Below are 25,032 nucleotides of genomic sequence, written 5' to 3' on the forward strand. Positions count from 1 at the left end.
CTTTTCTCTCTTGTTTCCAAGCAATGTTTTTCTTTCAAACATTTTAAGCAAGACCTTCAAATAAAAAGCCCAAAATATGCTCTGTTCTTATTTGTGCATCATTCCCCTCAGGGCTATTTCAAAATTATGGTTGTTTATCCTGCTGGGATGCATGCAGAGATTGTTTGTAGACTGATCTGTGGCTATGAAATGGCAGCCTTTCCTTTGCCCAGTCAGCAAGCAAGACTTGAAAAACATCCATTACTGTGCATTGATTACACTTTCCTTTTCTTGGTATGACAGGTGTTATGATAAGCTTTTTGATTTGTTAAATTAGGTTGTTGGACCACGCCACAGTGGGGGTAACAGGCTTGTTATTAGCCACCGATGCAACACCCCTGGGAGGCTTTGATAGTGTATGTTGTTTTGGACTGTTTAACAGTTTGAAACTTTGCCATCCACCCTTTGAAATTAAACTGAACTGCCTAAAGAAGAAAAATTCACGAGGGACCAAGAGGGAAATCCTCCCGTCAGAGGCATGGCTCTTAAGCCCAGTTCAGACCAAAGATTGGCGTTGAGACAAAACCATTTTAGAAAGTTGCAGCAGTGTTCACTGGCTGGTCTGAGCTCGACTCAAGCCGGCTGATGGTGTCATCTGCAACTCAGTTAGTCAAATCGCAGATGGCTGGTATTTGAATGTAAAGCACATCACCTGTTTTAATGGCCAGTCATCCCTGCCGAGCTCTGTTTCCTTCCTCATGGTGTGTTGGTGTTGGACAGTGGATCACTGCTTTTGCCTGCTGTATGTGCTTATGCCCAACTTGTCTGATCGCGAATCTTTGGTCTAAACTGGGCTTTAGGTTGCAGGTATCTTAGATGCCTTAACATATCATACAGGTTTCATATGTCATATTGGCATTTTTTTTGTTATAACAAACCAACTGTTTTATGTCCTTACAATAAGAATCATATTTTATTGTACAAGCTTTGCATGTTTGCGTGTGTGTGGCGTGTGTATGTATGTTTGGGAGCTACTCCCTAATCTGTATGTGTGTTTTTACTATTTATGTTTTTCCCTACTTTTTAATCTGTTAATGAGATTTACTGAGTGGTGAAAGGTTTTATAGAGCCTTGTGGGAAGCACATTAAAATGCCTCATAATTGTTCAGCATTTTGTCATTGTAGTTAACTGAAAATAAACACTTGCGAGTATTTCACTGTCGGCATGGCCTTAAATTTGTGCAAGTTTTCACAGTGGGTTGTGCTGTGGTTGTGTGAAAGTGCTTTAATCCAGCGTTAGGATCCTAAGTGCAGAGGGCGATGAAATTAACTAACAACCATATCGCCAGAATAAAATCTTGGCATTGTATGTTTCTGCAAAGTCTGGATATGTTACATTTGTTCCAATACATAGGACTTTAGTTCAGATTACATGTATGTGAGCCCATTTTCTCACCAGGAGAAGGATGAGGGAATGGTGGATGGTGTGACACCTTGACAAGACATGGGTTTTTTTTTTTGGCTCAAAATGAGGTGGAGGTGGTACTACTCTGATGATGTGCACACATGTGCATGTGTTCTGTGCTTTCAGATGGCTGTTTTTAAGCCTTATCTAAATGATTGAAAAACATGTATTTTAAGAAATCCCCTCACATACTTTTACAAGACACTTTTATTACAGCCTATCTCTTTCATATCATTCATAGCATCATATATCATTCTCTTGTGTAATGTAATGAACTAATATCATGTTTAACAGATGTCTGTTTGAATGTTTTTACCAACAAAGTGGTAAAAAAGTTGATGAAAAAAATGTAGAGGTAGTCTCACTGCAAGTCGGCGTTCCAACACATAAAGAGGCGTATGAAGTAGTGTTCACAAACACCAAGTCCATCTGCCATTTGCAATTGCATTTATTAACTCTAACTGGTGATATAAAACTATCATCAAATGGCAGAGGAAAGGTTGTAGTGTTTGTAGTGACCAAATCAGTTATTTAATCCAAAACATGATGTTTCCCTTAGTGTTCTTTGTGCACAAACCTAACCACACATTAACCAAATTGTTCACAACATGGAAGTGATAATTGTAATGTAAAGAAACAAATGTTAAACACATCTAATACATATAAAACATACATACATAACATGGTTTGCAGAAATGAACAATGCCAGCATTTATTCTGGCAATGGGTTGCTGATGAAATGATTTGAATTCGTTGAATTTATCTTTAGGTGATTGTTGTATTCTGTTATGGTTATGTATAAAAAATGTGATTAAAAAATTAATTAATGAAGTGCATGCGTACTGTATCCATTCAGGCAGTGTTTTCAAAGATTACCACAGTCTCACTCTTTTTCTCTTTGAAAGTCTGGTAGAATTCATTTTGTCCCAAATGATTCGTGATGTCCTCATGTGAGCACAGAGCAGCCATCGATCCACTATCCACTTGTGCAAGACACAGATAAAACAAAAGTGCAGCAAGAGCACTGACCAATTACACAGACGTGATGGACAGTACTGTCAGTATTTTAAACTTGGGGCATCAGTACTAACATGTTGAATAAACTGCCACGAAGTCTGCTCATATTTGCAGTTGCAAACATTTGTTTGTGAGTGTCGGATCATCCCTCACTGAAAATAGTATCATTGTAACAAGTTTAACTGTACTTCACATTTCTTCTACAATGTTTTCAGTTTCCATTCCAATATTATAATACAATTGGTTATCACAAGTAATGCAGTTAGAATAAGTGATGCAATGTGCACAATTGGGGATGTTCTGTCCAGTGTGCACACTGTTACTGCAGTGGTCATGAAAAAAAGTCAAGGTTATTTTTATAATGTATTTATTGAAATAGTGACAATGCTGTTATCTGCATTATTGTTTTCTTGCTTATCATATTATGTTTTTCCAGAGGTTGATTTCAGTTCCTAGGCAATTGGTGAACCTTTGCACTTTGTTTAGTCTTTTCTTTTTCTTTTCTTTTCTTTTTTATGTGTGTGTGTATGTGTGTTCTTACACATGCAGCTATGTCCACATACCTTACCTTAGAGTTACTTTTCAGAATAACAGAGTCACTAGCATTAGAATGCTTTTTTAGATGCATCCCATTTGTTGATTATTGAATATTGTTTTATTATATCACGGAGGAGACAATTGTTGCCAAGCAGCAGCTGCTGTAAGACGGAGAAATGAGTTCTGAAAGGAGAGAGAGCCTGCCAGTTTTAACAATTTAGGGGCGACTGAGTGTGGTAGGGAAAAAGCACTCACTTACCAATGCAGAGACCCAGGTTCACTCCCCCGGCAGCTATGCCTCTGTCTTGGCCAGGTGCCCCTTCAAAAACAGCTGTCAGTGTTTGCCGGTGCAAACAGGTGATGGAGGCTGGTGAAGGGTGATGTCCATATCACCGCACTGTGACTACTGGTTGGTCAAGGAGCCTGGGTGAAGACAGGTGGGATGTGGGTGGAATAGCGTGAGATTTTATGCAGCTGAAAGTACGATTATATTAACCTTTCTTTGCAATTGCAACCGCCTGACACTAAGCCTAAAAAAAAAAAAGTTATATTTTTGATATGAAGAATAAATAATTGTTTAGTGGAGTGATTGCAAATTGTAAACAGTGCATGACAGTTATGCTGTCAAACAAACAAAAACCAACTAAAACAGTTCACCCTAGTGGGATCATCTCAGCACAACTCAACATCTCAACAGCTGCCCTCAGGCTGTCACCCAGATGTGTTGCATCAGCCCATATGTGACTTAACATAACACTATATTTATTGACTATACTACAAAATGTATTGCTTAGAGGGTGAATTTTGGTCCATGCAGGTGCTTTCAAGTTTAATAGAATTGAATTTTTTAAAGATACATATTAAGTTATTAGCTATTAATTGAAACAAGTAGTTGTTTACCTTCTCTTAGTGCTGGAAACACAGTTGGGGATTTTTACCCCATTTCCACCTATCTACAGAATATATACTGTGTTCAGATGATATATGGTAGTGCAAATTATATGGGAAACAATCTATTTTCTCTGTTTTTGGTGTGTTGCTAGTTTTTCATATTTGGATCTCTGGGTTAATGCATCTGAGAACTAGCCAGTGGTTGTATACTGCGGCCAGTATATTTCAGATTAAAGCAAAACCCAGACATTCCTAAAATCAATTTAACACTCTTAAGAAATGAGTAATCTGCTCATGCACTCTCCCCTATAGTACTCTTTCACATTTGTGAGGATGACTACATTTCATGGTTGTACAGAGTAGGATTAATGGGTGCTTTTGGTGCCTAAAGGCGCATTTCCATTCCAGGGCAATAATTCTAATCTAATTACTTGAATCCACTCAAAGGAGTGGGTCATCGATCAGGGAGGCCTTATCAAGTGAATAATGCTATTGATCTGGACAAGGATATTTCTTCCTAACACTGTTTCGTTGTCGTCAGTATGTGATTTAAGCTTGAGCACCCATTTTCTCCTTCATTCCAGCTGACTTTGTGGACCAAAGCAGGACAGAGGCGATGTTTGCTGAGCTGGAGTAGGACTCAGGGTGGTCACATCAATGACAGTGTTCATTTTCAGGCCTCATTGAGCTGTGAAAAGTCATAATAAAACAGATGGCCTCCCATTTCAAGGCATGTCGCAGATGTTAAGGGTTGCACTGGATCGCTGGTGCTGTTCTTGGACAGTCATCATTGCCACTCTCCGTGTTAATGCAGTTACAAAAGCATTGAAAATACAATCACTGTGTTTTTTTCGGTATCAACACTGACAAGCACAAATGACTGAGGCATTGTTCTCGGATGGCTGTGAGGTCAAACAGCCCTTTTTAGTGGATCTATGAAAAATTGTGCATTGTGTGTATTGTTGCTTGTCCTCATAAACAACAGACAGTGATCAATACTAAATGTTGCCTTTGGATTTCTGCTCTAAGGATTCTCTTCTGGACTGACTGGGATGCTACTTTCCCTCGCATCGAGGCTGCATCAATGAGTGGGGGAGGTCGACACATTGTGTTCAAGGATATGGAAATCGGCGCCTGGCCTAATGGACTGACTCTGGATCATTTGGAAAAGAGGATTGTTTGGACAGATGCACGGTACACCATTAGAGTTTTCACATTTTGTGCAGAAGCATTCACACCTTTTAGAACTTCCAGTCCATGTATGACATTATATATTGTGCAGGATTCACCAGTCCCTGAATAAAAATTTAACATGAAGCTCTATTCCCCCAGTGGGCATTAAATAATGGAGGACATGTAATATTTAGAGATCTTAGTACAATGGCCATATTTGGTTTTAAGTGGGTCTTGAACAACTTAATATTTCCATCAGTGGACTGGTGGGCTGCACTTTGATCTGCCTACTTCTACTGCTCCCTTTTTTTATGCATTTGGAGAGCAGTTGAAACTTTGATATGGCCCTTTGTGTCGGTCTCTTTTGAACAGCTCCGATGCCATTTTCTCTGCACTCTATGATGGAAGTGGGGTCATTGAGATCCTCAGGGGCCACGAATACCTGTCCCATCCCTTTGCTGTGTCTCTTTTTGGAGGCAACGTCTACTGGACGGACTGGAGGACGAACACTTTAGCCAGAGCCAATAAGTGGACTGGGCACAATGTCACAGTCATCCAAAAGACGAGTGCTCAGCCTTTTGACTTGCAGATCTTCCACCCCAGCAGGCAGCCACAAGGTGAGGGCAGTTTTTTCTGGCTTTACTGTTGGAGATGAGACATTCAAAGAAAAAGGACATTTTAGTATGTTAGCTGGAACCAGGTTTAAATATAATTTGTCAGTTTTGAACTTCAAGGATATGCACAGCAGGGACATTTAGTCCCATGAAGCACTGTGGCCACTGCAAGCTTTGAAGGGTTTTTACCTTATTTAGCATGGGGACTAGTTTTAACCATATATTGTTTGAAAGCACAGAGCCCCAGAATTGTATCTGTATACAGCCCTGTTGCCAAAAGTAAATGTTGGCATTGTATATTTCTACAAACTGCAAACATGTCACATTTCATACATACCATATTAGTGTTTCTAAAGTGATGTAGTATATGAGCTAGACTCACAAGTCAGTCTTTACACGCTTTGCTTAACTAAAGACTGATGTCTTTCTCCCCGCTTTTGTGTTAAGATGGGCGGATACAATTTCAGAGTTTAAAAAAAACTCCCTACGTTGCAGAACCAATGGTAAATCCACAGGGTGGTCCTTCGATGGCTCGCTGAACTCTTGTGCTCGTAAACAGTCCGACTGCGTTAAAAGTTTTAAACAAAGTCGCTGTAAGTCCTTCATTTCCACAATCTTGTGGACTGAGCACACATTTGATAAATGATAGAAGTTAAATCTCTCTGCATCCATTTTCAAGCTCTCTGTGCGTTTGTTTCCTTGCGGACGAGAAAAGGGGGAGCGCACATTTCCGGGAGGGCGTGTCCTTTTCAAAAATGCAAGAGGCGTTGCTTTGTTGCCGGCCGCTTTCTCCGGTGTGTTAAACACACTTTAGAAAGGAGTGTCCCCAGACTATCAGAAGGCGGAGATCTCTGATTGTCTGGTGGCGAGACTATATATGAGCTGGCTTTGTTATCCAAAGGTGGGTATGGCACCTGCCAAGTTGGATTGTTCAAGACCAAAAAATAACAAAACCGGTTGTGATTTTGTGTGTCATTGCTATGTTGTCAGCAGCTTTTTTAGGCACCAAACATGGATTTTTTTTTATTTTTTTTAGCAACCCATCGTTGTTTTTCCAGTGGCCACCATTTCCAGGCGTTTTTATACCAAAGCCTAACCACACGTTAACCACAGCATTGCTGAAACTTGAAGTTTCAATATATTTACTCCATAAAAACTTGCAAATATAACATAGCCGTGGTTTGCAGAAATGTACAATGCCAACATTTTTCTGGTGACTGGGTTAGTATAAACCATTTTTAAGATCCTACTATCAGTTTGACATTTCGTAACAGGAATGCATAGAAAACAGAAAGGTAATATGAAACAATTTTACCATGCTTGCACCTCTGCAAACATTCAACATGAGTTAGACTAGTTCTGACCTCTTGGTTGTAAACTCCAAAGAATGACCATTTGAAAGAAACCAGGATCATAGCTACAATTGAAAAGGTTCAAGAACAGTAATCATTTCACTTTGGGTATGTCATATTAAGGCTTGTGCACAAAGAAGGGGAAGCTTGTTAAGGAGTTTCAAGCACGAACTCATCACATCCTTTCATATTACACCCTTTAAGTAAACAAAAAAGATTCACATGGAATTCGGCTATAATCCTCCCATAACACTGGATGTTGATCGCGGATGCATTATCTTTCAAAACACAATTCATTCTCATGGTGTAAAAGGAAAAAAAAAATACAGCATAATATAAATTTCAGCTCCTGTCTCTGCCTTCATTTGGCCTGTCAATCAACACACATGTGTCTGGATGAAAAAGGTACTCATGCAGAGAATTAGCAAGCTTGAGTTAATGCCACCCCTGAATGTTTTTTTCTCACCATCCACATATTCTAATTGTCTCATACCACTATATTAAGCCTTTTTTTCTGAATGTGAATAAAGAAGGCTACAGACAGAGAACTGCATCTGCCAACGAATAATTGTGGCGTATCCAATTATCAGATCAATTAGTAATGTGAATAATGTGTTGAGGTGACATGAAATATAGGAAATAGTTCTGAAACTTCATTAATATTGCCAGCAATTTATTTTCAGTGAACGCCTCTGAATCTGTATCTGTCACAGTGGAATAGGTAATCAATTTTGTCAGAAGCCAAGTAAGCCATGATTCCGAGCCCAAACATGGTGAATTGATGTGCTGTCTGACAGAAAGCCTACATATGTAAGCCAGTCTTTATTTGATATGCAGATCAGCTTGCAAGATGTATTGCCAAGCACAAATTAATAACATAAAATCTGTTTTCAATTTACTCTATTGTGGGTTTTTTTCGTAAATAAGTTGTTTTGAAATTGATTTTTGATTTATTCGTAAAGCAGAACTCCTGGAAAAAAAAGCAGTGGCTTATGGAACATTTGGGACATGCGTGCCAAGACCGCCTGATTGATGGTTCAGTTTCTATTGCAGTTGCCTTTTTCAGCATTGCCAAGTTTCAAATTTATCCGCCTCAGCTTTCTTCATACGTAAGCCACCATCCTTAAATGGGCATTATTACGGTGGTAATCGGGTTTGCATCTATTCAGTGATTTCTCTGCTTCTCCAAAGTGTCACGAGTTAATTTGCTTGTTTCCTTCCTGTATCTGCATTCTCATGGCTGCTCACCATAGATAAGTGTGAGCAAATGGGACTGCTTCTCCAAAGAAGACAGTAAGCATGCCTAATCCTATTTAAAAAAGCTCAACAGGGGGGGAGCTGGCTATTATCCACTCTAGCCAGAACCAAGGCCTAGAGATGTGATGCTCCACTAGACCTCGAACATCTGGACCAGAGAAAAGGGAAAAGAAAAGAAGGGAGAACTGAACAGCGATATGCAGCTGGTCTCAGGAGCTGTTCACTAGGTGCCACAGTGGAGCTCCACCGGGGGCATAAATAGCCTGTAAATACATTATGTGTCACTTGAAAGGCAAGGGTGTGTTTTAATATTAGAATGGGTAACAAGCGTTTGCAAATTAGGATGCAGATTGGCAGTCCCAGGGCCTCACAACTATAACAGATAATTGGCTGATTACAGTCAGAGCATCACACAGAAACCTACATGTATATCCATTGCACCATTATAAACAGCAGTAGCTATAGCTATAGTCATTAATGGCCCCCGTACAAACTCTCCATGACCAAGCAGCTTACTACTCTTAGCAATTTTGTAAGATACCACCCGGGGGCGATTTGAGGTGGGCAGAGGGGGAACACCATCCACCTCGTTAGCAAAGAGACCAAAATTCCACCCCCTTGTTGACCTGATATCCCTGGGTGCAGACCCAGATGCCATCCTGTCTAGACCCAGACTTGTAACTGCTAAATTAGTGAGAATTATTCCGTTTTAATGGAGCGTTTCTTTCTTAACTGGCACAGCATTTGTCGCACTGGTTTAGCAACCAGGAAACTGCAGTAAATCATCTCATGTGATGCTACTGAGCCAATCAAATCTGTGTCTGAAAGACAACAGTCAGAGAAATAAGAGAGTCGGGGAAAAGTAATTTCACATGGCGTGTTCTAAAGAGAGAAAAGCACAAACAGAGCTTTTAATCAGTCATGAACAGACTCCTACATGTTCATTCTTCCCACGGGTGGTTCGAAAACAGTATGTTTTATCATATGTTCTGAGACTGGGGTGATTAGTGAAAGCGGCAATTAAGCACCACAACTACACACAAATCCAGATCACTTTGTCTGTCCCCTGAGATTCCGCAAAGTAAAAATTGATCTATTTTTCTCTGCAATCATGCAACATTTTCTCTGTGAAACTTTCCAGGCGTCATTAGTTGCCATACAACCAGTAGTTTTCTAAAAATTGTCATTCTTAATCTGACACACACACTTTAGGAGGAAACTGATGCAGTAGCTGAATAGTACATTGAATGTAAGCTGATTAAAATATATTACATGGACTTTATGTTGTGTATGGAGGCCAGACAAAATGTTTCTGAGGGCTGCCATTGGCCCACAGGCCACACTTTGAGCAGCTATTCTCCATCCTAAGTACTGTACCATGGAATTAGTTTGTGATTGTCTACACGTACTGGTACTATGCGGTCTTCAATAATACTAGTGGTCGTATGACTACATACCCTTCCTTGTTTATGCTTCGCCTACACACATGTCCACTTAGACTCAAGGATGTACTGATTAGAATAGATTGCTGGTCAAAAGTCACTGTGACCTCACAAAACAAGCTTTCGGCCGTGATTCAAGACTTTATATGCTAATTATGACAACATTTCTCACAAATGTCTAATAGAACAAAATGATGAAGTGATGACATTTCATACAAAAGGTCAAAGGTCAACTTCAGTGTGACATCATATTGTACTGCAAAAAACACCTCTGGCCATTAGTCAAATGCCATAACTCAGGAACAGAAGGGGAGCCATTTGGTCAGATACTGAATCGGTGACACTAAAGTGGGATTTATATTTCTGCGTCGAATTGACGCTGTACCTACGACGTAGGCTCAGCGTCAGCATAGAACCTACGCTTTATCCTAAGCCGTAGCCTGATGTGCACCTCCCAAGAAATGTAACTACACATTGCAGCGACGCAGACCTGTCTATTTTTGTAGGCTGAAACCATTTCCCTCAGTGGAAATGAAGCTTTTATTTACTTTTATTTCACAGATAAGAAGCAATAAAATGTGAAGACAAGCAAGCCTCTACAATATAGCATTTTATGTCTTGTGTGTGATTTATCCATAGACTGTAGAAGGATTTATCCCAGCTTCATATGAGTAATACAATGCAATGCAATGTAAAATGTTATAGGGTTGTGCTAATAACGTTAGCATGTGTGATTTGTTTGGAGAAGTGTTTATATAAGACAGTTGTTCTATAATGGAACTGAATTTTGTAATTTACCTTTTTTTAAATGTTGCTGTTGTCTCTGGATTTGTTTGAGTAGAGAAGGTCCGCTACCTGCTAGGCTAATTTATATAATGTAAAATGTGATAGGCTTGTACTAAAAACATTAACTTGTTGCATTGTGGGGAAAATGTGTCCAGCAAAATGTGTTTTGAATCAACTTAACTTTCCAGCACTTCACAGAAGTGTTTTGAAAATTTAGAGTGACACAGACACACCACGGCATCAGTATAAATGGTCACAATGGCGGAGGCTCTGCATAGAGCTGACGCACAAGTATAAATCCCACTTTATCTTAGGTGTCCACCTTGAAACAGTGCTGATTGTATAGATCATCTGTGCTGTTGAGCCAAATATATGTGTGAAGCATCCATGTTTTGGAATTTATAGCTTGTCTCCAGCAACATCCACATTTGAAACACTGTTTACCATCACGGCTATATGTAAGTCTGGACAGACATGGATGTAAACTGCAACTTGAGTGGCTGACAGAGGCATACAACTGCAAGGTGGTGATTATAGTTCTCCTTGTATTTCTTTTTTTTTTGTAATAGTTTCCTTATTTGATGAGGGAGAAAAAGAGGTGTGGCTGTGGATAATTCAGTCTGATCTTTTTACATACATCATAATTGGGATCCAATGTGTGCAAAGCTTTACATAAGCAATGCAATATTTATGCCATTTAGAGCAAACACAGTTATTTGCAGGCAGACAAACCGCACTGTAATTGTGTCAGCAGTATTATCATGACAAATACGATCGGCTTTGAAACAAATAAGCACAACAAATATAGGTCTCTCAGTGGAAAGAGGCACTTGCATACTAAATTGTATCATCACCACATTGGGCCTTCCCTGAATAAGGCTTTTCTTCATTTTTCTTTATTTTAAGGGAATGCCACTATTTTCACTGCCTTAGCATAGTGGTGGGCTCATTTCTTTATTTATTTGTTGCAAATACATCTGACAGTTTAAAGCAAACAAACACCTTGGCTCTGTTGTTGCTGCCTGTCATCCCTCAACAGCATGATTCAGGTGAATGCAGCGCTGTTCAGATGGCTCCCTATTAGCATACCAAGTCAGCTGGGTGCTGTTTCCAACTCACAGAGACAGAGTTGGAATTTTTTGTGTGTTTGTTTTAAATAAGCCACATTTGCGATGCATTTGGGCTCTCCAGTGTGCTGCTGTAGGAGCCAGGAAATGAACTTTGAATGAGCTTGTTTGACATGAATCATCCAGAGTAGATGGAGGAACCGATGTGTTTGATGCATGAAATGCGATTGCAGCATGAGGGGAAATAATTGAACTGTGGGTGACTTTCTTTAGTTTTGCTGAGGTGATTTATTATTTAACAGGGTAGAGTACAAAATAAAAACATGAAAACAGTTTCCTTCAAATGTATTGCTCCTATAAGATAGCTGGTCAGTTTAAAGCTGTTGAAATTCAGCTTGGAATTCAGCTTGTCTCGTCGAAACTGTTGGCAGCATGGGGTCTTGAGCTGGATGTCCTGCTACAGTAAAACGGTAACTGAGATAATGTTACCCTTAATTTCTGTGGAGTGACAAAGAGTAAACAATGATATCTGTGATCGTAAATGTAGTCAGTTGAAGCAATACATCCCTCAGTGCATGCCACAGTGCCGGCCTGTGGCTTAAGCAGTATAGGTGAATGCTAAGGTTGCTGTCATTTGTAGGGGGCGCCCGAAAAGAGGCAAGGTACGAAATCAAAATGTTTATCTTTTGCAATTTTTTATTTATACTATTATTTTGAAATTTTACATAAGGCCACAACAACATAACTACATAGCAAAGCCTACTAAATAATAGAAAGGCCTTTTTCTGGGTTCCTGCTACCACCTGGCCCCCCTCCCTAGCTTTTTACACTTTACCTGCTCTCTGGTGGAGATGGACAAATTATCCGACATCATGTGAACCCTGAAACACGTTTTATCGTTATCTTGTCAAAATGACAAAAGCTCTCTGGTGCCCACTCAACGACCACTAGAGAAAGAACGTGAAATCGACGGAATCAGAGGAAAGCTAGTTTATGTTACCTCAGCTCACTGAGGTTGTATTGATTTACATCTTGAAGCGTTCAAGCTCTATTCAGTAAAAATGAGTATCGGGTGAAGGTAAATTAGAACCTTTTCATGATGTGTTCAATGTAATCTTGTAAAATGTTGTAAAGATTGCCTAGGGCACCAAAGTTCTAGGGCCACCACTGGCGTGCCACATTGACAGAGAGGCTGACTTTTTCTGAGTTTTCCTTCTTGCACAGCCGTTACTGCAGTGTCTACATATACAACGATGCATTGTGCCTGAGCTCCTGACAGTCAACCCCCCAAATACTCCCCAAGCCTGCCCAGCATGAGGAGGTGGGCATCACAAAGACTGCTCTGTTTACAAAAACTAAAGGCGTCCAAAATAAGTAACTTCACTATTTGACTAGAACACCAGAAAAAAATGACATAAATTTAATATGACAAGAATGTTATCAGCAACAAACATGCTTTATTGTACAGTGCCAGGAAGTTGTGTTTCACGACCACAGCCAAAAGCTTTCACTTTGTTGGCCAAAACATAGCATTAAGTGACAGAAATACTCACTCAGTGATCATCTGCCCTCTCAGCCCTGCTGGCCGTGGATGTTTTTCCAACTGGCCACAGTTGGCCCAACAATCGGTGATTGCTAACTTATTTAAGCTCTTTATTCAAACTCGACAGAAACAAAAAAACTCACTAAAACTGTCAGGGTTGGTTAGTCCACCTTCCAAAAATCACCAACTCTGGTTTGGTCATAATTAATCCTACCGAGTAAGATGTGAATGCTGAATCTAGACAATGTATTTCCCCACTGTCTCTCAGCTGACGGCAGAGCAGAGGCTGTCAGTCAATCTTTGGCGGCAGAAGCAAAATAAAATGTCCAAATGGCCATGCACTCAGCCCATCTTCAAAATATTTGTCCAGTAGTCCAACCATAGTCTCCAGCACACCTCTGTCCAAGTGCAGAATAAAACTTTAATGCATAGTAACGCACACCCTTGTTCTCTCTGGTTTGTAGTTGGTGACAGCCTCCAACAAAAACTGCGCATGCTGAAATTCAGTGTAGCAGAATAATTCCGTTTCTTTTGGCCTCAGAGAGTAATTTGAGCAAAGGCACCACCACTTGCTTTTTGCTCTCAGCATCTCAGGTTGTGGATGGTCCCCTACCGGTGGTGCCCTCTTGTATGGCTCAGGTGCAGCCTTAGCTGCTTTCTGCTGCATTTTTTCAGGTGGGTCAAATAAATACTCTGCCTGAATATCCCAGTCAGCTAATATACTGTAAAAAAATATCCTTGTACATAATATGATCTGCACTCCTAAATAAATGATGACATTTTTACTGGTGAACATTGCAATGTGAGTCAAGAAGGAAATACACTATACCCCAAAGTTAGATAGATTGAGTTATTGTTTAAAAAAAAGGGCAAAGTTACCCTTTAAACTCAAAAGAGCAAATTCAACAAGAGACAAACCAAAAAAACAGGCTTTCTTCAATTATTTGTGGCAGCCTGTGACGATTAAGACATCTACCTCCGCGTTTTGATTTTGTATTTTTTGAAGTTGGACTGTTAATTAGGAGCAGTGTTGGTACCCCTTGGTTATTCTTTCATCCACACTCTCGCAGTGCAGAGTGCACTCAGACGGCGCAGCAGAACACCAGGCACAGTGAAAGTGAAACTTAACTCTTCATTGTGCTGGGTCTGAAAGTTTGCTTTAATTTACAAACAGCTGCTCCTCTCAACCATCAATCAGTCTGATCAGCTCTGATCACAGATCAATCATGGATCATTTATCCACCAAGCGACTTAAAACTCTACAAACTGCTTCAGAGGGGTTTTGTGGGTTCTCAGGAACCCACAAAACCTCAGAATTTAGAGAGGTGGCACAGACTGATACACAAGGACACACAGGCAAGGAAAAAAAATGAGATCAGTCAAACTCAGCATAACTTTTCCAAACCCAATGTTCTCTCTTTGCACTTGAAGGATTTCACTGCTGGATTGGAAAGATGGTCTGTTCATAAAACTGGGCTGTCTGTGCAGTAGAAAGACAGAAATTCTATTAAAACTGGTGCTTCATGACCAGAGACAACAGAGGCAAAGCGTTGTGTTTGTTTAAGATGTTGGAAACCTACAACTACCAGAATGCAAAGTGCCACACCAGACCAATAAACACTTCTGCTGGTGGCTGATGTATGTAAACTTGTCCATTTTGACACAGGAAACAATATGGCAGCAGGCTGGTAACACACTATTTCATATTAAAATTAAAGGGTAAGCTAAAATATGTTTCTGAAAGCATTTAAGGTAAGAAATAGGTAATTCAGTAACAGAATCTTGGTTCATATTTTAGCCAAACTGCTTAGTTTTACATTTTGATCTGAGTTTGGGAGTCGGTACTGATCCGCTTCAATACTAAAAATACATAAAAATGAGGACATAACATACAATCTGTAGTTCAAGCAACTGCCCAAAAAAAAGCATAATCTGGTGGATTTTTTTTCTGGCAAATGACCAAAGTTTTCCTTAGTTAATTTACACATACTACCTATATTGTTATGATACAAAACTGTTGGCAAAGTCTCTCGTGGACGCCCAAGAAGCAGACTGTCAAAAATATTTGTGGCAGCTTTGGTCGCTCTCGTCGATCACCATGTGAATCGTTGAATGTTTGTGCTTGTCACTTTAAAGGAGCCGCAAAGCTTGAAAGCAGCGTAGTTGCTGCTTGCTGTTGTCCAGTCAAAAAGCTCATAGTTTGCCTACAGAAAGTTATGTTTGGTCAATGAAAACAGAAAACGTATGTCAGCCCATTCAAACTAAGCAAGGAAGACTTGCATGCTACGTCGCAACATTAGCCTACAGTTATCTCCTCTATTACTGACATTACATACTTGAAAACTCACCAGACCAACCAATTACCTCCACGATATTTTGGTCTCTGTAACCGAACAGCAACACATTATAGAGGACTGAGTGGGTGCAAACGCAAGTAGTATACTTCTCAATATCCATTGTCGGAACAAGTGTGCTGTAGGAACCAAAGTTCCATGGTTTGTTCTCTGGGACCCGCTTCATCAAAGCACGTCAGCATTCTGATTGGTTGTGGCCGAACCGTGTCAGAGGTCATTACTATAAAGTTAAACGAGTTTTAACTCCCCTCCGGACTGCTCCAGTAGCTTTGGTTGCTGGCCTCTGTTGTTGGTTTGAACGTACAGTAACTCAGTCTGTGATATTTTTTGTAAACTACTTGCCAGCGTTTTTAATATTTCTTTTCAAAACTCATGCTTTCAAGCAGTATCGCATTTCCCTTATTATACAGCAAGAACAATATTATAATTATAGTTGTTTAAAGCAATGCTTTTTTGTCACTTTCAAAGTATGCTGTCAGTGGAACAATCAGACAGGCCTGTAAATGCCATGTTGCAAAGGCAGCGAGTCCTATTCACATCCAGTCCTTATTATTATTTTTTTCTTAGCCTGTCTCTTTGATTGCCATCTCAACTTCTCATGCTGAGTGTTCTGAAATGTTCCTCTTTCCTCCCTTCCCATCAGCCTCTAACCCATGTGAAGGGAATGATGGACGGGGTCCCTGTTCACATCTGTGTCTCATCAATTACAACCGCACTGCGTCCTGCACCTGTCCACACCTTATGAAGCTTTCACCCAACAAACAATCCTGCTTTGGTGAGCGTGAACACCTCCCTCATTTTTCATACTTTCTCCTTATGTTATCAAAGTGATGCTATGTAAACAACACAGCTGTTTTGCTAAACGTATAAATTTCACTTTGATTGACATCAGCTTTTACGTCAGGCTGTTATTATCACACTCTCACCTGGATCTGACAGAAAAGTTCAGCCAACTGGTGCACTCTCTGGAATGATTGATTTCTTAATCATCTCACCAGCGCTGAAAAGGTTCCTCCTGTATGTGCGGCGGTCTGAAATCCGGGGTGTGGATATTGACAACCCTTATATGAACGTCATGACGGCGCTAACGGTGCCGGATATAGACGATGTTACAGTGGTGGACTATGATGCCCAGGAGGAGAGGATCTACTGGGCTGACATCAAAACCCAAACCATTAAACGGGCCTTTATCAATGGCACCCAGCTAGAGACCATCATTTCTGCAGGTGCGTGCATTCCAGACATCCATACAAAATACAAAGACAAGGCTGCGAGCGATATGTACTACAGTGAATGTGAATGTGTGTTCTGACTAATGATTAGTTGGAGGTACACATTTACTCTTGTTGCAAGAGTGAAATGCAGCACTGTTCTTGGTCATGGAGTAGTTGTTATTTGTTATAATAATTGTTCTAATTATTAATTAATTGCTGTTATTTCTTCGTTGACATGATCACAGTGTACAACTAATATATGAGAAGTAGCAAAGTAATTTGTTGAGAATCATTTATACCTTAATTTTGCTTGTTTTAAATGTAGTCTGAGCTTTTTTTTACATTATAGTCCTTTAAATCACACAGGCAGTATTTGTTTATTTATTTTTGCCATGCTCTCTCGACAGACATAGTGAACTGCCGTGGTCTGGCTTTAGACTGGCTTTCCAGGAACTTGTACTGGCTCAGCTCCGAAAATGACGAGTCGCAAATCAATGTGGCTCGCTTTGATGGCTCCCTGAAGACCTCCATCATCCACGGCATTGATAAGCCAAGGTGCCTTGTAGTGCACCCCGCCAAGGGGTAAGTAGATTAGAGCAGTGTGTGCACTTCATCAGGAGCTCGCCTCCTATGCATAGTATTATGAAACTTGACTACAGACCTCACCTGTGCAAGGGATCAAAGCCCTGTTGTTGTAAAGAGAACATGTTATACAAGCTTGAATCATTTGTGCAGATCTTTACAAGGTCGTCAGGTGGAACAAAATGTATTGGCTTACATTGCATTTCCAATTAATAACAACGTGATGTTCATTGACTATGTTTTAAAGCTCATTATATCTCGTGCCCAACTGGGCCACTAACTATTCGTCTCACATCATCCCACACAGAAAAATCTATTGGACAGATGGCAACACCATTAACATGGCCAACATGGACGGGAGTAACAGCAAGGTCCTCCACCAGAATCAGAGGGATCCTGTAGGTCAGTATGAGAGCTATAGATAGCATATTAAATTAGACCTCCTATGCAGTTGAACCCCAAAGGTGACCAAGCCATTTTTTTCATACATCATTAAAAATGATATTTATTTTCAAGCTCTGTCTTTTCAGTTTAAGTTTAAGTATATTTACTTTATTAATCCCCTGAGGGGAAATTCAGTGTTTTCACTCTTGCTTGTCAATTACACACAGGTCTGAAAGACACACACATGCACAAACAGGACCTATACATGCACAAAGTGGAGAGATCTCAGAGTGAGGGGGCTGCCCTTTGGTCAGGCGCCCCGACCGGTTGGGGGGTTCGGTGCCTTGCTCAAGGGCACCTCGGCAGTGCCCAGGAGGTGAACTGGCACCTCTCCAGCCACCAGTCCACTCTCCATATTTGGTCCGGACGGGGACTTGAACAGGCGACCCTCCGGTTCCCAACCCAAGTCCCTATGGACTGAGCTACTGCCGCCCCACACATAAACCCACTATGTTAACATGTATGCTATAATGATTCTATTGTGATAGAAATTACCTGGTTACAGCATTTACAAGATTTGCAAAAACTCAGTTTCATCAGTAATCCATGTGCGCTTGATATGTTTGATTATTGGACTTCTGTCTGGAAGAATGTGCGGTAGCCCACTGCAAACATCTTATTACCACAAAACAAGACAGAAAATTGAGGGAATTTGTCAGTACTCATTGGTTATGGATTCAATTTATGGTAATTTAATTCAATTAAATTTTCCAGCATCAACAGCTGTGCTGCTGCATGCACCACTTTGCATCTATGCTCATTCCATTCCAAATTCATTTGAAGTAATTCCCCCATTTGAACCGTAATTTGACAAAGATAACCTGATAAAGGTGTTTAAATGAAAGTTATGATAATATCAGTTTGCATTAATCTGTTTATAATGAATTTATTCTAATGCATGTACATGCACTGACTGTTACAAATGGACTCATGTTGAGATTTTCTCTGTTTTGACAATGTCAGCAAGAATCAGACGGAACACCCACATTCTCAGTGGTGATGTTATCTCAACAGGCAACATCAAAGAAAGTCAGGCAACTTTTTGGCTTCAAGTCCCACGGTGTCAAAGCTTGCTAAATCAAGCAAAACTTGAAGTTTTAGTGCCTAGACAAACAAAAGGGTAAACAGGAAAAACATGTTACCTGTCCGCACTTGTATGCTTCACCAGTCATCATTAAGTAATCATTTTTTAATCAGTTTGCAACAGAAATGACAATTTTGCTGCTGAAAGTGTTCTGGTATTAGAGCCAACTGAATAGACATCACTGCCTCACACGACTTTCAGGGTTGATGGATGGATGCTTCTTTATCTAAGGATGCTCTTATGACATCCGTATGTGTTCTTCCCCAAGGGATTCATTTCATGGATTGATATACAAGATTATGGTGTCCACATTCTTTATGTAATATCACCTGAGTGATCGTTGAACCAGTCTTGGATTAATCTTGTATGATAACAGAAAGAATTATTACAATAGAAAGTGTATATATCCCCTTGGGGGAACATAATAGCTCTGAATGAATGAGCCTGGTTTGCTACAGTATATGTTCTCCTCAAGACATCAGTCTGCAGGTATAGAGTGAAAAGATACACCATGGCACATTGTAATATCCAAAATTGTTGGTTGTACCCCACACATGCTTTGTAATGATAATTGCTTTACTATGGACTACATATTGCTCAAGCCCACTGTCTCTCACTTCCATCTGTCAAGGGCTGCCTGCCACAGAGCATGATGAGGTCTGGTGTTGTGGTTCACCTATTGTATATCGTTGAGATTGTTGCCTTTGAAAAGCTTAACAGCTCTACAGCAATGTTCAAACCCGCCCTCCTGGCTCCAACGATTATGTCCTTCTCACTGACTGTTGTATCATCTTTTATGTCACTCAGACGCGCGTGTGTGTGTGTGTGGATGTGAAGGTGCTGTTGTTTGTGTTTGTAGTGACGTGCAAAAAGAAAACGATGGTTTACTTTTTCTAAAAGTAAACCATCATTTACTTGGGTCTTAAGCCAGTCTCTTAAAAGTCTTCAAAATGCTATGACATGGGAAGTAGTGTTATATATTATTTATTTAATGTCACGCAAATCAGGATAGCAGAACCAACAGCACAGATATACATCTACCACATCCGTAAACAAGCTTTTTTCAAGGAAAACTAAATGGATACTTTAATAATATGTTGATTATTTTATGTGTTTCATGCATATTGTTACTTTTTTTTTCAACATTTGAAGTACATCATCTAACTTTTTAATTTGACCGTAAGAACTCTGGAATTGTCATATATTCTATAGATAAACATCTATCTCAACTAATAAGCTGAAGTGTTACAAATACTATCAACTATCTGTAGGTGGGCTATCCAAATAATGTGTTACCAATCATACCCTCTCACTCTTTGAGTGTAAACTCTTTCCACACATGATGCGTGCTTAAGAGAGCTTTGGTAAAACCAATCAGCTGGTCTTCATTTTAAGTAGCTGTTGTCACACAGCTCAAGGTCAAACTCCCACTTCGTCACACAAACAGCACCATTGTCTTCACTGTATTTCTTCATTCTCCTCAGCCTGTCAGTGGTACAGATAGCAGGGCACACCCATATTTCACTGGCTTCATTTATGATTATGGGGTAGACCTGGGGACAAGCGTAAATTAATGACGCATTGTGACTGTGAATCTGCCAGGCATAAATCCAACACATGGTGGGAGACATTGAGTTGTCCAGAGGTCCACAATTGAAATTGCTTTCATTTTCTGCCATTAACAGTGGTATTTTATGAAAAGCCATCATGTTAGCCAGGAAATGGATTTAAAAGCAGTCAGTCTCATGCTTGTTCACTTTTCATGCCAGCTGGAGCTCTTATAAACAGATCCCATACAAATATGTGCCAGCAAACACATAAACCTTTCTATTAGCCCTCACTCAACCTAATGCATAGGGACTACACTATGTAAATGTTATGGTAATGCAGTTCTGAAATGTACTGTTGCAATACTGTTCAAGTATAATCAAAAGGAAACTCATATTTCTTATGTGCCTTCTGAATACTGCTCATTCAGTGTAGGTAGGATTTGTAACTGGATATAGTCATCTCTTCATCAGATGGAACATAATACAGTACAATGGATAGTTGAGTCAGAATTGTTTTCAGTAACAATCTTGTTTGTTTAATGTAATATCTCAAATGTAATATAATCATTCAGTATGTCTAATCTACTGTTTTTGTAGCCTAATACTATTTTATGATGTTCTTATCCAGTTACTACTTATTTTGTATGTCTCTAATTAGTTTTTGGCCTCAGTATCTTGTGAATCCTAGCACAGTGAGTGCTAACAAGGTGTCCTCTCTTCACTTGTCCTCTCAGGTCTCTCAATAGACTACACTGCCAACAAGCTGTACTGGATAAGCTCGGCCAATGGCACTATCAACAGGTGCAATCTGGACGGCAATGGGCTGGAAGTACTGGAGACTCTAAAGAGGGAGTTAGCCAAAGGCACAGCTCTGGCTGTGATGGGTGAGTGGAGCTTGTCACGAGTGCATCAGATTGCCATTGAGGATTAGTCAGAGAGTGTGGAGGGATTACGTGTTTAACCAGTTAAGTGGCTGTAGAATGGAACTGTTTAGCCAGCCCTTGCAACAGTTGTGCTTCACTTTGTGTGAAGTAGCAGGGGCATTAGATAATTAAAACACAGTGCAGCAGTGATTGATGATTGATTTTCTCACCCCTTTCGTAATGAAAAGGGAGGAGGATGTTCATTATGTGTTGATTCTTGGTATCAGTGCTGAATCCAATGTGTCACATCATCCATCAACTCATAGGTTCATTTAGAAATCTCCTTCAATCTAAGTCAACATATTCCAGGAAGAAATTGCACCTGTAACTCACATTACAACAGTTGTTAGTTCACAAAGTCTAGCTCTTACCATTTTCAGCTTTTTCTGGTTTTCCTCAAACATACAGGCTTCCAATTAACACCTTATGTCGGTGTTATCCGAAACACATACTAACTCTACAATTACACCATACAAACAGTGTGCAAAGCTGCTGAAATTCAGCAGCATTGTGCAGTAACAGTAACACTGAGTACCATGCAGTACAGAAATAAACCTCAATAAAAGCTGCAAGCAGCAATGAATGAGCCCTCATGCCTTCCTGTACATCAGGGTCACTGGCAGGATACTGGTTGACGTGGGCGTACATTTCTAAGACAATCAACCACTGTGCACACGACTTAGATGTTATCTGTGTGGAGTGTGTGGCGCTGGGAATGACGTATTGTAAATCACTCCCTGCGCCCACCATGTGGCGCTGGAGAAGATGCACTAATTATACAGTTTGTTGCTGTATGTCTAGTGTGAACCATTCAATCTGAATTTCATGTTAATTGGATGATGTTTGTCACATGAGGCTAACTTCCTGTTGCCATTTGGTGGCGCTTTGACCATGATTCAGTATTGGCATGTAGATTTCCTCAGGCCTGGACGTGTATCAGAAATCTGGGGAAGACTGGACAATGTTTGGTCAATTTACAAAAAAAAACAGTTTTATGTTGAAATGCACAAAATGGCCACCCTGGCTACAATATTCCACAAAATTTTAAAAGCGTAATGACATACCATTGCAAAGAGAACACATTTGACATTGATCGGGTTAAATCTCTAGGAGTTTGTTAAAGTACAACACCAGTAAATGGCAAAGAATGTCCCTAAATTGCACAGTAAATGTCACACTTATAAATGGCTGACTTTCTGTTTCAGGGCATGGCCTCAAGGCATTTCATTTTTTCATGGGTGGTGAAGGCATCACCCGCCCCACTCTCCCTAAGATTGACTTGTACTTGTTGCCTTCATTGGTTGGATTGGGTATGATTAGGTGAGAGGAGAGAGATTTATCAGGGACTGGATATCAGGGGAGGCCAGTCAGAGGCAGAGTAAAATAAGGCAGGTCATGCCCTCACTATGACAGGAAAAACAAACTCACAGCCTCAAGCAATCTTTTATTGAATCTTAAGGTGATACATGTGACTACCAAATTTTGTATATCTAGGTGAATTGTACAGCGAGGGCTACTTTGTTAAAATTTTTAAGGGATGCTTTTGAGCCATTTCTCTACAATCACACACAAGACCCATATGAGATATAAAGTTTTGCCACTTTTAATGTATGTGCCAAGTTTCATGAGTTTTCCACCATCCCCAGCTCTGCAAACGTGTGATTAATTTTTCAAGAATAATTCCAGCAACTTGGTACTTAAATAGGATCCTTGCACCAGTGTGTGCTTGGACCTAGTTATTGGTATATTTACCAAATAGGTATTTTGGCTCTACCTGTATACTTTTATAGGTAACAAATACAATTTCATTCAGTGCTTTTTTTCCTTTCATGTCAGGATTAGAATTTTAAATTCTCTCACTTCCACACTACTGCAATCTTGACAACTGGGAAGCTTCCCAGTGAGCTATGCGAATGCATTTCCCTTGCCAAGATTGGTAATGAGACGGGAGCAAACATACTGAACAGAGATTTGTTGGTTGTGTGCGTGCGTGCGTGTGTGTGTGTGTGTGTGTGTGTGTGTGTGTGTGGACCAAAGCGTAATTTTTATTTTTTAAGGGAAAAATAAAATCAAGAGTGTTGTCAGGGTGATACTTTGTGTTCTTGAAGCTTGTCATTAATCATGGCAGGCCCCGGTTTCATGTGTGGTTGGTATCTGTCAGCATGTGCTGAGAGCATAAGCACACTGTTGCAGAATATCACAGCAGTGGCAGAATGGAGTCCCACTGTTTTGTTAGCTATTAGCATTCTGCATCTCCAAGCCACATCTTTTTGGTTCATTTTTATAATTTTTATAGGCATTTCGTACAATAAAGACTGTGACTATGGATGACTGTTATATGGACAATGGAGACTTCATTATTGCATTTCATAAATGGGAGATAAAACCAGAGGTGACAAAGACTAATGGCTTGGTTCCTGCACAGTAGCAGGTACAGCAAAACAGTGAAATGATGTTTGCAGGTCTCCATCAATCACAATTAATGACATTTTGTTATGTTGAGAAAATTGTTTGAAACGGTAGAATGAACAGCCCTGTATTGTACTGTCATAATACTTTCTTAAACAGAGAAATTTCACACTGCTTCAACAGTACATTTATCGCATGGCCATGAATTACTTCATATTGAAAACAGCAATCTAGTGGATTTGTACATTAACATTTGGATTCATGCAGGCATGAACGTACATTTAATACTCATAAGACCTCTTCTAATGAGATATCACATCTTTTTTAATAATCTAGGCATGAGATGATTGACTTCGCCCACTGCCAGCTGTAGATGTTGATCTGTTAAAGATGTTAAAGATATTACGTTCATAATATTAAGCATAGTGTTTAATAAGACATAAACAACTCATATTCCCTTTTCCCCCTTTACCAGATTATATGTCAGCAATAACTGAACAGTTTTCATGATGAGCCATTTATGTACATGTATTTCAAACAAATTGTACCAATTTAACACTACAACATTAATCATTACATTACAAATGCTGAGCAAAGAGCTCAATTACATGTCCTCTTAGCCTGAGATTAGTATTGTATTTCTTGTAATGTCCACTTGCTTGTTGTCTGTTGGACAGTTTCTCATACTGCACCACCATGCCTCCCTCCTTTGCTATAGACAGCTGAGCATATACTTGTTAAATGTATACACTCAGCTGAAAATGAGGTTGGGGAAAGACAACAGGACAGCAGCCAAACATGCTATTTTCCAACCCTGAGCTTCTTTTGTTGACAAGTGAATAGACTCTTGGTGATGCCCATTACAGAGAAATGTCCCCTCTGCAGATGTTGTTGTTTGTCTCCATGGTGAAAGATGCAATTAAGTGCATTTGCTGACCATTCACTAAGTTTTCGATATCTCCTCTCTGTTTCTAGTGTGTCTTACTAGCTCAGCAAACTGTGATTAGATACCTAATGGAATGGTACAGTGTTAGATTTAGTGGGAGAACAGGGTTGGTCGTCACACTTTTTACTTTCATTTCAATCCCCCAAAACTGTGTCCTTAATAGATTCCCTTTCAATGTTTGACATAAGCCAGAGTGTCAGGTAGGAATGGCATGACCTTACTCTCCTTTAAGATTATTCTGTTCAAAAGATATGGACTGTCAAATGCACCTTGTGCACTTATGACAACCATGCCAGTTGTGGGGTTGGCAGTCGTACACTATGGGTTTGGTTGTCCCTATGTTACCTTAATGGGGAAAAAATGGAGGTAGTCTCAAAAAGTGATTAAAGAAGTTTAATTTTAT

General features: G+C 39.9%; 1 protein-coding gene across 8 annotated transcripts in view; it reads left to right on the forward strand.

Moving 5' to 3' along the window:
- The window catches only part of lrp1bb (low density lipoprotein receptor-related protein 1Bb), a 339,312-nt gene that overhangs the window by 202,309 nt on the left and 111,971 nt on the right, over positions 1-25,032 (forward strand). For all 8 annotated transcript variants that reach the window (XM_078174387.1, XM_078174384.1, XM_078174381.1 and 5 more), the window contains 7 exons: positions 4,919-5,083; positions 5,435-5,679; positions 16,121-16,252; positions 16,476-16,703; positions 17,099-17,273; positions 17,581-17,675; positions 21,086-21,235. In XM_078174387.1, coding sequence (XP_078030513.1) covers positions 4,919-5,083; positions 5,435-5,679; positions 16,121-16,252; positions 16,476-16,703; positions 17,099-17,273; positions 17,581-17,675; positions 21,086-21,235 — 1,190 coding nt within the window. The remainder of the gene's footprint in view (positions 1-4,918; positions 5,084-5,434; positions 5,680-16,120; positions 16,253-16,475; positions 16,704-17,098; positions 17,274-17,580; positions 17,676-21,085; positions 21,236-25,032) is intronic.

The sequence above is a fragment of the Epinephelus lanceolatus genome, chromosome 14 (genome assembly GCF_041903045.1).
Source record: "Epinephelus lanceolatus isolate andai-2023 chromosome 14, ASM4190304v1, whole genome shotgun sequence".
Classification (NCBI taxonomy): Eukaryota; Metazoa; Chordata; class Actinopteri; order Perciformes; family Serranidae; genus Epinephelus; species Epinephelus lanceolatus.